This window comes from Urocitellus parryii, chromosome 4 (assembly GCF_045843805.1).
Source record: "Urocitellus parryii isolate mUroPar1 chromosome 4, mUroPar1.hap1, whole genome shotgun sequence".
Lineage (NCBI taxonomy): Eukaryota > Metazoa > Chordata > Mammalia > Rodentia > Sciuridae > Urocitellus > Urocitellus parryii.
The window spans coordinates 6,091,284-6,104,451 of NC_135534.1; the positions used below are offsets into that span (position 1 = coordinate 6,091,284).

General features: G+C 53.1%; 1 protein-coding gene across 1 annotated transcript; it reads right to left on the minus strand.

Moving 5' to 3' along the window:
• Positions 1-180: 180 nt before the first annotated feature.
• Positions 181-10,982, minus strand: Ankrd13d (ankyrin repeat domain 13D). The gene is made up of 15 exons (XM_026396576.2): positions 10,893-10,982; positions 10,211-10,346; positions 9,970-10,094; positions 9,195-9,240; positions 8,971-9,114; positions 8,545-8,734; positions 3,262-3,328; positions 2,795-2,876; positions 2,542-2,603; positions 2,314-2,444; positions 1,312-1,469; positions 1,115-1,231; positions 865-1,028; positions 693-784; positions 181-421 (listed from the first exon to the last, which is right to left on the minus strand). The coding sequence occupies exons 1-15, from the start codon at positions 10,980-10,982 to the stop codon at positions 208-210; spliced, it is 1,818 nt and encodes a 605-aa protein (XP_026252361.1). The 3' UTR covers positions 181-207.
• Positions 10,983-13,168: the final 2,186 nt, after the last annotated feature.

Below are 13,168 nucleotides of genomic sequence, written 5' to 3' on the forward strand. Positions count from 1 at the left end.
AGCCCTCTGCACAGTGACCCCTTCCCCAGCTCCAGCCACTGAGTGCAGCAAACCTGTTGCTGACGGTTTATTTCCATCTTGTTCCCACTGCCAGCCCACTCCTAGGGCTCCAGGCCCCCAGCTCAGCAGCAGTTTATAAATAAATAAACAAATTACAAAAGCAGGCAAGAGAGTCTTGGGACAGACACCCTCCCAGGGCCAGATGGCTCAGTGCTCAGTGAGCGACAGCCGCAGGATCCTCTGTAAATCCTCCTCCTCCTGCTGCCCCCGCCGCTCCAGCTCCTCTTGCTCTCGCGAAGACAACTCCAGGGCCAGTTGAAGCTGCTCCTCAAAGCTTGGAGGGACAGGGGATGGGGGCGTCCTCTGAGGAGATCCAGGACCCCTGGACTCTGTGGACAGCCGCAGGCTTTCCTGGAGGGCCCTGCCAGGCAATGTGAGAGGGAGAACAAACCAGTGAATGGGAAGGCTGGAGGAGGAGCCAAGGAGCTGGGTACATGGCTTCTGGGGACCAAGACAGTGTGAGGGAGAGAGCCAAGCAGGACCTGTCCCTCCTGTCCCTCAGGCCAACTTTTGTTGCAGGCATCATTGCTGCTGGAGATGGCCTTAAAGAGGGAACGGGATCCTGAGACCGCATCTCCCTGCTACCCACCCCTGCCAGGGGCTACCAGAGGCTCGGGCCAGGCAGGGCTCACCGCTCCAGCTGAAGCTGCTCCTCATACACTGTGTTTTGGGGAGGAGGGTGGGTGCCAGGACGTGTGTTGGTCAGGGCTTCCCAAACAGTCACCTGCAGTGGCCAGGAGCCCAGAGTTGTCACCTCAGCCCTGTGGCTGCAGAGCCAGTGCCCACCCCCTGCCCAAGTCCCACCTGCTCAGCCTCTGTGCCTGCCTCAAGCAGGCTCTGCTGGATGGCAAACTGCAGCAGGTCATCATCTTCGTCTCGAAGGGGCTCGCTGCGCTCTGCGCCCAGCACACTGTATCCCTCGGGCACCTCAAACACGGTGGGGTCTACCTCACATGGGAAAGGGCTCCCTGGGCAGGTGGCAGAGGAGCCAACTCAGAGGCTGGGGCTCAACAGCCAGAAAGCTGCAGCCTCCCTCTGCCCCCGCTGGTGCTACCTGAAGCGGCCACGGCAGTGCTGGGGGCGGGCACCCACACAGAGCCCAGGGGCTCATCACAGCCACAGAGGTTGCTAAAGGTGATGCGGGCATTCAGCACGTGGAAGAGGGGAATCTCTGTAAGGAGACAGCCAGGCCTGAGCTGTCTGACCCCACATCCAGGGAGGTCCCCCTGCTGCACTGGGCCATCCCCTCACCAATCTTGACGGGGAAGCCAGGTGGGAGGCGCAGGGTGATGAAATCACGCAGCTTGGCAAAGTGAGCATTGCTGATGGCCATCAGATCAATGATGGGCGTCACCTGGTCACCCAGGGAAAGGGGATGCTCCTCACTCAGCCACAATGTGGCCTTGAACCTGCCCAGCCAAACAAAGGACTGGGGTCAGGGACTCTCTGATGGTCCTTCCATGAGCCTAGGCCTCCTCCCTTCTCAGCTGTCCTGATGGCCTCCCCTGGAGCTGGTGTCCCCAGGTGCCTCCAGCCGGGCACTTGTGATGGCTTTGTGCCCACTCATCTGGTCTAAGGCAAGCAGGGGCTTCTCCCGGGACCTCATCCACAGCCCCATCCTCCTCCTCCACCCAGAACTGGTCAGCACCATTTAGTTGGCTGTACTTTCGAGTCCAGCACAGCCCAGGGGTCAGCACTGCTGGGGTTCAAATCCCAGCTCCACCACTGGGTGGCTGAGAGGATCCACCTGAAGTGGCCAGAAGAGTGCTAGACCTGCTGTAAGGGTATGTCCACTGTGACCATTTTCACCTGACCATCAGATCCTTGTGGGAAGCAGGCAAGTGTGACTTCTGATGTCACTCAGGTAGACACTGAGGGAGCAGAAGACACGTCCCAGGGACACAGCCTGAGGCTGCAGAGCTGTGGGTCCTTCCTACATGGGCTGTTTCCACCTGCCGTGCCCTGGCCCCGGCACGCTCAGTAAGTGGAATAAAATGCATACGTGGGCCGTGCCACACATTCATTCATTCATCAAAGAAGTGTGACTACTTCTCTAGGCCAAAGCACCTGCCGAGTGCTCAGGATCACGGATAAGAAAGACATGGCTTCTGCCCTCGGAAGCAGAATCCAGGGAGAGCCCACCAAGTGAGAATATAATGGGCCCCAGGGGTTACAAGACTCTGCAAGGGCTCAGGCGGTCCAAGCGGCATCCTGGTCCCTAAAGGAAGCCCCCAGCTAGTCCCCAGACCTCACCTCTGTACTTTGCTGGACATCTCGATGGGGCGGCCGATGTTTCTGGACTCCAGGCTGAAGCTGGGGTCAAAGTATTCGTCGGGGGAAATGGCTGTAGGGTTGGTAGGGCTGGCTGCCTGCTGTACAGGAGCCTGGGGGGCCCAGGACCGGACCTTAGGCCTCAGGATGAAGAGATGTGCCCTGCCCACCCGGGCTCAGGCAGGCCCCACGCCCCCCAGCCCTGCTCACCCCGCTGTGGGAGGAGTGCTGCTGGGCCATCCCCAGGAAGGACTGGAACGGAGTCTTCCCCCCTGAGGAGAAGGGGGGCAGCCCATGAGGGGACTCTGGGCCACCTGTACTGCCCCACCCTCCCTCCACCTGAGAGTTCCTGCTGGGTGGGAGAGGGAGCAGTTGAGAATGGGTTGGCTTGTCCCTGGGCGCTCTTGGCCCTGACCCCAGACCAGCATATGACTGGGCAGTGGGCAGGCGCACCTGGGTTTACCTTTGCTCCTCGACTTGTCCTGATCAGATAGGTGCTCCGTGCGTGTGCGTGTCACCAGCTCCACATTGGTGGCACTGTACACCTGGGGGGCAGGGGGGACATGGGCAGCTGGGGATCAGGCTCTGTTCCCTACACTCAGCCTTACCAGCACAGGACCAGAGGGGACAAGAGATGAGATCTTGCTCCCCATAATGGAGATGGCAGGGTCTGAACCCCAGGAGTCACCAATGAGAAGAGGTAGCCCAAGGGCCAAGAAGAAAATTCTCCCCATTTGATCTCAGAGCTCTGGGTGGGCTCAGTACAGGCCAGGTCCTCAGGAACCGGGGCCCCAGCGACTGCCCTTGGCCTCATGGGCTTCCAGAGTCAGGGCTACTCCAACTCTCCTTCCACACTGGGGTTGGGTGTGGAGAAGCTGAGCCTCTGGGCTTCATCTCTGACCCCCAGTCCCCACCACTGGCCTCTCCTGCCTTGGCCTCGTAGCCGCTGACAGTTTCCATCTTCTCAGACCGCCATCCCCAGATACCACATTTGTTCCTGCAACAGACCAGACAGAAGTTTTTGAGAACCTGCACCCCACTGCACCTGGCCAGAGCCTCACCTGGCTGCCCAACACCCAGGGTCCCTCCCACTGTGCAACATGAAGGGCCCTTGAAGAGGGTGCCTGTAAGCTGGGGATATTTGAGCAAGGATTGGGGACTAGAAGATAACTGAGGGATTATCAACTTCATTAGATTTGATAATGGTGTCAGGACCATGTTAAAAAACATCCTAATCTGTTAAAAGTCATGTACAGAAGCATCTACTGTTAAGAAGATATGATACCAAATTAAAAAATTAAAAATAAGTAAAATAACAACAACAAAGGAGACATGATACCTGGAATGTGCTTTAAAATGTTCCAGGAAAAAGAAAAGAAAACAGTAAGGAAGGATAGATTCAGTAAGACTGGTGAAATGTTGCTGGGTGCAGCAACACATGCCTGTAATCCCAGCAATTTAGGAGGCTGAGGCAAGAAGATCACAAGTTCAAGGCCAAACTGGGAAACTTAGCAATGACCCTGTCTCAGAATAAAAAGTTTTAAAAAGTTGATGATGCAACTCTGTAATAGAAAGCCTCTGGGTTCAATTCCCAGTAACAGAAGAGAGAGAAAAAAAAAAAAGGTAAAATGTTGAAGCCGGGTGATGATGAGTAAGAACATCATCATCTCCTCTTTTGTTGTTTGACATTTTTATTCTTTTCTTTTTTTGTTTGTTTTTTATTGGTACTGGTCATTGCTGAACCCAGGGCCCGGCACAGGCCAGGCAAGTGCTCAACCTCTGCGTTGCACCGCCAGCCCACATCTTGAAATTTTCTGAAAAATCAAAAATAAAAGTATGTCTGATTCAACAATAATAGTTGGAGACTTTGGTACCCCATTTCAATAATGAACAGAACAAGTAGGCAAAAGATCAACAAAGAAACAGAAAAATATGAATACTATAAACTAACTGGACTATATAGGTATTCTAAAAACACTCCACCCAACAACAAAAGAACAGGAATCTTAATGCACCTGGGGTGGCATTTTTCATGATAGACCATAGGCTAGGCCTCAGTAAACCCTGCCTGGGGGCTTGCCTCTCATCAGGCCACCGGATTGCTCCTCACCTCCTTCAGGTCATTATGCAAAGTCCCCTCTGCTGTGAAGCCTTCCTGGGCAGTGGCAGTTAAGATCCTCCTGTGCTTAGGCTCCTTCCAAATTAATTTTTTTTTTCTCCTCACTAGTTATACTATCAGCACACTATCACACTATATGCTTTATTTATCTTGTTCACTTGTCTATCTCCGCTAGGGAAGGGCTGTTTGTCTGTTGTATCATTTTATCTCCAGCATTTCAAAAGGTCCCTGGAATGGAACAGATGCTCAATGGTCAGTTGTTGCATGAATGAACAGTTTCCAAATGTGTTAAAAAAAGGAAGAAAGAAACCTTGATAAAACTGAAATGATAGGAGATGTACAAAGTATGTTTTTTCCAACCATAATGGAATGAAATTAGAAATACTGGTTTCTAATTTGAAATATTTATTTCAAACAGAAAGAAAAGTAGAAACTCGCAAATCTGTGGAAAGTAAACAACACACTCCTAAAACACCAATGTCTCAAAGAATAAATTAAAAACATTAACAAATACTTTAAGATTAATGGGAATGAAGACACAACATACCAAAACTTATGAAATATAGCTAAAATTATGTTTAGAGGGAAATTTATAGCTGTAAATTTATATTAGGAAAGGAGGGGGGCTGGGATTGTGGCTCAGCAGTAGAGCACTAGCCTAGCACGGGCAACCTGGGTTTGATCCTCAGCACCACATAAAAAAGAAAATAAAGGCATTGTGTTGTGTCCATCTACACCTAAAAAAATAAATATTAAAATAAAAATAAAAATAAATAAAAAAGAAAGGAAGGGGGCTGGCTTTTGGAGGTGGGGTTGTGGCTCAGTGGTAGAGCACTTGCCTAGCATGTGTGAGGCATTGGGTTCGATTCTCAGCACCACATATAAATAAATAAAGGTCCATCAGTAACTAATACAATATTTAAATAAAAAAGAAAATTATGTTTTTAAAAAAAGAATATGGGGGCTGGGGATGTGGCTCAAGTGGTAGCGCGCTCGCCTGGCATGCGTGCGGCCCGGGTTCGATCCTCAGCACCACATACCAACAAAGATGTTGTGTCCGCCGAGAACTAAAAAAAATAAATAAATATCAAAAAATGCCCTCTCTCTCTCTCTTTTAAAAAAAGAATATGATGGAATAACTTTACTCCAACAAATTTGATAATTTAGAGGAAATGAAAAAATTCCAGTGAGGCCCAAATGACTGAAACTAATTTAAGAAGAAATAGATAGGGGCTGGGAATGTGGCTCAGGCGGTAGCGCACTCGCCTGGCATGCGTGCGGCCCGGGTTCGATCCTCAGCACCACATACCAACAAAGATGTTGTGTCCGCCGAGAACTAAAAAATAAATATTAAAAAAATTCTCTCTCTCTCTCTCTCTCTCTTAAAAAAAAAAAAGGACAGTTATTCACAAACTTGTCCAAAAAAATGGATGAAGAGGTGACACTTCCCAACTCATTCTATGAGGCATCACCCAGATGCCAAAACCAGACAGATATCATAAGAAAACTACAGGCTGGGGTGTAGTAGAGCATTTACCTAGAAGAAGGGAAAGAAAGAAAACTACAGACCAATATTGTTTATGAATATGGATGTGAAATCCTCAACAAAATACCAGGCAACAAAGTTCTACAAGATATGTAAAAAATTATGAGCCAGGTGCAATGGCACACACGGGTAATCACAGCAACTCAGGAGGCTGAGGCAGGAGGATTGCAAGTTTGAGGCCAGGCTCTGCCTTTTAGGGAGAACTTGTCTCAAAATAAAATAAAAAATAAAAAGGGCTGGAGATATAGCTCAACAGTAAAGTGACTTGAATTCAGTCTCTAGCATGCAATCATGCGCACGCGCGCACACATACACACACACACAATAATTGACTCAAAAAATGGTTCAAAGATCTAGTTGTGCTTGGCTCATTGATGCACGCCTGTACCCAATGGCTCTGGAGGCTGAGACAGGAGGATTGCTAGTTCAAAGCCAGCCTCAACAAAAACGAAGCGCTAAGCAACTCAGTGAGACCCTGCCTCTAAATAAAATACAAAACAGGGCAACAGGGCTGGGGATAAAACCAGGAGAAATTAAAACATACGTCACCAAAGAACTTGTATTTAAACACTTATGGCAGCCTCATTCATAATGGCCAATCCCTGGTACCCACTCAAAAAAAAAAAAAAAAGGTATTTGGAAGAAAACGGGAAAATTTCCATGACCTTACATTTAAAATGATATATTTATTATTAGATAAGACACCAAAAGAATGACCAATGGAAGAAAATAAACTGTCCATCATAAAAATTAAAAACTTTGTGCTGCAAAGGACACTATCAAGCTAGTGGAAAGACAGTCCACAGAAATGAAGAGGATTTTTGCAAAACATATATCTGATCGGGGACATATATCTAGACTATACAAAGAATTCTTACCACTAAATGTGAAAAAGAAAACCCAACTTAAAAAAAATGCTGTAAAGGATCTGAATAGCCATTTCTCCAGAGAAGACACAAAAACAACCAAAAGTCACAGTAGAGGCTGGGTTGTGGCTCAGTGGCAGAGCGTTTGCCTGGCATGGGTGAGGCACTGGGTTCGATTCTCAGCATCACATAAAAAATAAATAAAGTAAAGGAATTGTGTCCATCTATAACTAATAAAAATATTTTAAAAAATAAAGATTCAAAAAGCACAGTAAAAGCTGCTCCATGACATTAGTCATTAGGGAAATGCAAATCCCAACCACAGGAGAGACTATTTCACATCCAGTATGATGGCTGTGATCCAACAAACAAACAAGCCAAAGGCATGGACAATCCTAAGTGTTGGTGAGAGATCGGAACCCTGGGCCCTGCCGGGAGAAACGCCAAATGGTACAGCCCTTCAACAGTTAAATATGGAGATACCACACAACCCAGCAGTTCTACCCCAAAACATAAAACCAGGAGAAATTAAAACATACGTCTCCAAAGAATTTATATAAAAACATTTATGGCAGCTTCATTCATAATGGCCAAGAGGTGGAAACACAGTGTCTATCAATGGACTAATGAACAAACAAATGTGACTCCACCTCACAGTGGGAATGAAGCAGCGGCGAGCTGGGAGTCAAAGAAGCTTTCACACAAAAGACCACACATTTTTAAATCCCACCATATCAAGGTCCAAAATAGGGAAATCTCCAGGTCAGAAATTAAATTAGTAGATGCTTAGGGCTGGGGGAGGAGCGGGGGAATGGGGAGGGCAGTGACAGCTAAAGGGTTTCTTCTTGAAAGGAAAAAAGTTCTAAAATTGACTGTAGTGATGGTACCTATCCAGGAATATACCAAATCCACAGACTTGTGCACATTAAATGGGTGAGCTCTATGCTATATGAAAATTATCTCAATAAAGCTACTTGAATGAAAACAGTGTTTCCAAAGTCTGTTACTAGAACTGGAGGCATGTGTTTTCAGAAAAATCACTTTTTATTGGTTTCTTTGTTTAGGCACTGGGGATTGAACCCCGGGTGCTCTACCACTGAGCTACACCCCCAGCCCCGTTTTAGATTTTATTTTGAGACAGGGCTTTGTTGGGTTGCCCTGGCTGGCCTCAAACTTGCCATCCTCCTGCATCAGCCTCCCAAGTTACTGGGATTACAGGCCTGTGCCACCATGCCCAGTGGGAAATAACACTCTTGCCCAAGTATAGGCCTTGGCTACCTGGAGGTCTCTGCCCCAGACATGGCAGCACCAATGAAAAGCCATGAGGAGCCCCCGCTGGTGCAAATGGCTGTCTCCACTGCCTAAATCCTTGTTTTTATGGAAAACATGTAAGGTCAGAAGTCGAGGAACTGAGGACATCGTGATCTAGTTCCCCTCACCCCTGGAAGATGGCTGTCACTATAAATGGCAGCAGGGACTCTGAGCCCACCATGGGAGGCCACCACCACAGGCTGAATGACATACTGGGCCGTGGCAACCCCTTCACCTGAGCAGCCTCTGGAGGTGGCTCAGCCTCCCAGAGTCCTCAGCAGGAGGGAACCTCCAGATAGCCCTGCCCTCACTAATGGTGCCTCTTGTTACCTCTCCCCATCCCACCCACGGTGTGCCAGGCCCCAACGGACCTCTCAAAGGCCACATTGCGAGTGTCCAGGTGGGTGGAGACGATAGGGGAGGTGAGGCGACTGGCCACATGTTCCTCGCTGGGCCGCATGGCGGCCAGCAGTGCTTCGGGCTCATGCAGAGCAAGCCCTAGTGTCTCTGTGTGCACCACCTGCCGGTCATGGTCCACTTCCATCACCAGGGCTCCTGCCTCTGCCAGCCACAGGGTGGAGGGAGGAGGACAGATTAGTGCCAGGCCCCACTAGCAGGCTGCCCTCAGCCACCTGCTGCTAAGTGGGTACAGCCCCAACCCTGGATCCACTCCAACCCCCAACCTCGGTTTCCACATCTGGAGAGTACAGAGAAAGAAGAGTATTGTCCTCAGAAGCCATGGAGAATCCAAGAGTGCCAGTGTGCCTCGTGCCTGCAGCGAGTGTCCCAGAGCTCACCCTGGCCCTTGAAGATGAAGCTTCTCCGGCCACGCTGCCAGGTCATGTGCTCAAACCCCAGGAGACTGGTGTCCACCCGGAGGCTCTCACCCCGCTTCCATACTCGGTACACATCACTCGGGCACATCTTGGACACAAGGGGCACTGCAGGGAAAGCCAAAGTCACTAGGGATCTCCCCCAAAGTCCACTCCAGGTCTCTGGCCACCAAGTGATCCTCACTCACCCCAACTGGTAAACTCCCACTTCATCTCCACGTAGAAATCGGGGGCCTGAGAAAGACCAGAGATGCCCGTGAGGCTCATGCACCTGCCTGGTGCTGGGGGTCAGCAGGTCTGGGGAATCCTTGTCCACCACCACTCTGTGGGACCCCAGCAAGTCTTGATGCACTGCCATGGCCCAGCTATGCCCCATCCCAACCCCGCCCAGGAGGGGCTGGGCCAAGTGGGGTCTGGTCTAGGCCTAAGGAAGCTACAAGAATCTGGAGGCCTTGTCTGGTCTTGAGCTGGTCACAAACCCACTGGGGTCCTGAGAAAGAAAGACTTTGCTGCCTCTGTGTCTGGGAGTCCCCGCCTGTCAAGGGAGCCCACTGACTCCTCCAGGACTGTTCCTGGAGCAGCGGGGGAGGGAGGCATGAGGTAGTTGGACTTCCGCTTACAGAAGGGCAGACAGAACCAGGCATTCCAGGCACAGGCATCTCTGGGAAGTCAACCTCCTTTTAGGAAATCTGCACTCTCCAGGATGCCCAAAGTCTAAAGCTCCACAGAGATTTCTGGCACCGGAGGCCCCTTCATGCCAATGAAGGCTCCTTTCAAAGGGTCCAGTCTCACCCCTGGGGCCTGGGCTCCTCTCCTTTGTACATGACCCTGGACTGGGGTCAAGACAGTGGTGGGGAAGCAGGATGCATGGGCTGAGTGCTCTTCCAAGGTCAGTCCTGGCCGGGGGGTGGGGGAGCCGGGGTGTCAACCCCCTTGCTGGTTATATCCTGTGCCCTGCCATACCTGGCGGAGTTTGTTGAGCAACTCTGGAATGCCAGCTAGCCTCTGCGTGGCCCTCTGGAAGTCGCGGTACTGGAGCACCAGCTGCACCATCTCTGGGTCTCCAGTGCTGACCGCCTCCTGCAGGACTGGGGACATGTGGCTGCTGAGGGAAGCCTCCCCAGTGGTCCCCGGCCTGGCCACTCACTCCACTTACAAACCGTCCTGCCAGTCTCAAGGGGAGCCCCTCTGCCCTCTGCAGTACCTGCCCAGCCCTGACGGCTCTCTTTGCCCACATTGGCATTGTGTCGAAGAAGGACTCTCACAGACTCCAGGTTCCCCAGGGACACAGCCAGTTCCAGGGGGGTCCGACCTCGGGGGTCCTCCTGTTCAATGTCGTGCTGAGGGAGATGGGACACTCAGCACAGGCAAGAGAGGCCAAGGCAAGGAGGTTATGGGGTTGAACCCGGAATACAGTCACTGTGGGAAACCAGGAGGAAGCCAGGCCAGGGAGATGGCAGAGAGTGGCCTGTGTATCCTGGCAGGGGACGGGAGGGGACGGCTGGGAAGGAATTGGCCACCTCCCCTGCCCGATGCCAACAGGCAGAGCTTGGAGGCCTGGTGGTGGGGTCTGGTTAGGCAAAGGTGAGCGTGAGGAATGTGGAGTTTGGTCCAGCCAGGGCACCAGGAATGGGATCTTGTTTTCAGCCTGGCTCAAGGGTGACGCGGGTGAGTTCGGGGAATTGATGCAGTGTGAGGGGACTGAGCGTGGATCGAGGCCGGGTGCGGGGAGACTGGGCCAGAGTGCTCCAGCGCGAGGGCAGGTGACTGGGCTTCGGATCAGGTTGGGGCTTAGGGAGCCGGGATGCAGACGCGGAGCTGAGCAGGGGCGGACGGCACCCAGGATGGAGACTGCTGCTCTGGGAAGGGGCCCGGCGTGGCCTCACCTGGCGACTGTGCAGCGCGGCCTCCAGTTCGCGGTGCCGGTTTGCCCAGACGAGCCGGTGCAGCGGGAAGGTGGGGCCCGGGCCAGCCATGCTGGGCCTCAGCGCCGCATCCCGGGCGGGCAAGCAGGCGCGGCGGGGGCGGCCCAGCCCCGCTCGGCTTCGGGCCTGGCGCGGAGCCCTAGCCTTCGCTTGGAGCCGCGCCCCAGATGCGCCCACCGCAGCCCCGCCAGCCCCTCGGCCGCAGCAGCTGCAGCGGCGCCGGCGGCAGGGAGGGCGGGGTAGGGGTCCAGGTGGGCGGGGCTTCTTAGGATGGGGCGGGGCGTCGGGCCGCTGCCCCCTAACCTCCCGCAGCTGCGGTCACTGCAACCCGGCCCTTGTGCTGCGGGTGGGCTGGGGGTGCTGCCAGGAATACCTCGCGAGCTCCGAGAAAAGCCAGGACAGGGTCTCTGCCCCGGAGTTAGTCCCGCAAGGGTCTGCGGGGGGGCGTTCCAGAGGGCGGGCCTTACTGCAACTCCGCCCACGACCTGCAGGGGGCGCCCCAGACCCTGCGTAGATACCCTCCTTGCCGGGTCCGGAAGGGGAGGAAGGAGGCCCGGGGGCGGGGAGGCTCGGCGCTGGGCGGGGACTGGGCACCCTTGATGGGTATCGCGCGCGTGTGCGCGTGCGTGCGCAGCTGGACCGCGTCCTACTGTCAATGGGTCACCCGCATTTCCCTGGCCAATCCCCGTCCATGCCCCTGTCTCCTTAACCCCGGTGGGGTCCTGAGGGCACCGACTGTGCCTGTCTGCTGCTGAAGTGGGAGGTCCTGGCCCCATCACTGCTGGGCAGAGAACTGAGCGTTCTGGAGATGAGCACCCAGCAGTTGCCTCCACATCGGCCAGCTGAGCCTAAATAAAGCCCCTTATAAAGACCTGGGCCAATGTATGAAGGCCACCAAACCTCGGACTAGACCCACCGACGCGGGGAGGCGGGCCCTAGGGCATTGGAGTTAAGGATGGAAGTATGACACTACGCAGGAAGTAAGGGGACGCAGGTTCACCTGGCCTCAGAGCCTTCTTGGTGGAGGACAGTCCTCAGTGAATGCTACCACCACAGGGGGCACTTTTGGAGGCCAGGAGAAGAAGGGTTTCGAAACAGCCATCACCTCCACCCACACCGAAACTGTGGTGCAGGTCTTAGCTCAGTACTGCCCTTAGATCTGGGAGGCTGGGCCTGGGGTCTCTGGTCCTGGTTTTGTTGGGCGATGAGGCTGCAGCCTGGGCCTCCCAAGGCTAAACCTATGGTCTTGGTTTTCCTTTTTGTAAAAGGGCTAGACAGTGTGATAGAGAAGGGCTAATGGCTATTTAGCTCTTGCTCAAAGGCGGTCTCATGTTGGAGTGTCTGGGCTTGGAGACTGATGGCTGTTTAACCTGTAGTCTTGAACACAGTTCCCCACCAGCCCTTACTTCTGCATTGCCCCTCCACTCTTCCAGGCCCCTTCTCACCCACCAACTCTCAAGTCAGGCTTCTCCCTGGGCAAGAACTTGTCTTCCCTCATCCTTACCCTGATGCCACCTTTGGGACATCTCTGGCCATGTGTCCCATTAGAATGTGCAAAACCAAATCCAGTCACATTTCCTCTCCTCCTTTCAGGCCAGCTCTGCAGTGGTGTCCTGCCTCAGAATGGTGCTTCCCTGTGTTCCATCTCAGAGTCCCACCCCTCTCATCCCCAAGCCCAGCAAATTCCTGCTGGGCCGTGTTCTTCCATCTGGCCTTTCTCACCTCTTCCTCTGCCCCTACCATCATGAGGACGTCCTGGACAGAAGCAGTAACCTGCGCCTGCCTCCTGCCCTTGGCTTTTGTTGGTGTCTTGACGAAGTGGCCGGCCATTTGTTTTAGAGCCAGCCCGGTCAGAGCCTTCAGGGATTCCCTTCCCTGCACATCTTCCCTGCAGTCACCAGGCAGCGGGGCTCCCTGTTGGGTTGAGCAGGCCTCTCAGGCCTACTTCCTTCCTTTGTGCACTGTCAACTGCACACTGTCAACCAGAGCCACTTTTGAGTACCTGGCCCCTCCCAGAAACATCCCACTCCCATCTGGAGGAGCAGTTCAAAGGACATTTCCTCCAAGACTCCTCAGTACCCCACCCAGCCTGTGCTGCCCCAGCAGGCTTCCCCGCTCTGCAGCCATACTGTGCGCGCGGCTTCAGCCTTTCCCAGCAGAACCCCGCGTGGACCAGGCAACACACACCTGCCTCATCACCCCAGGGCCAAGAGGCAGGGACATGGAGAAGAGGAAGC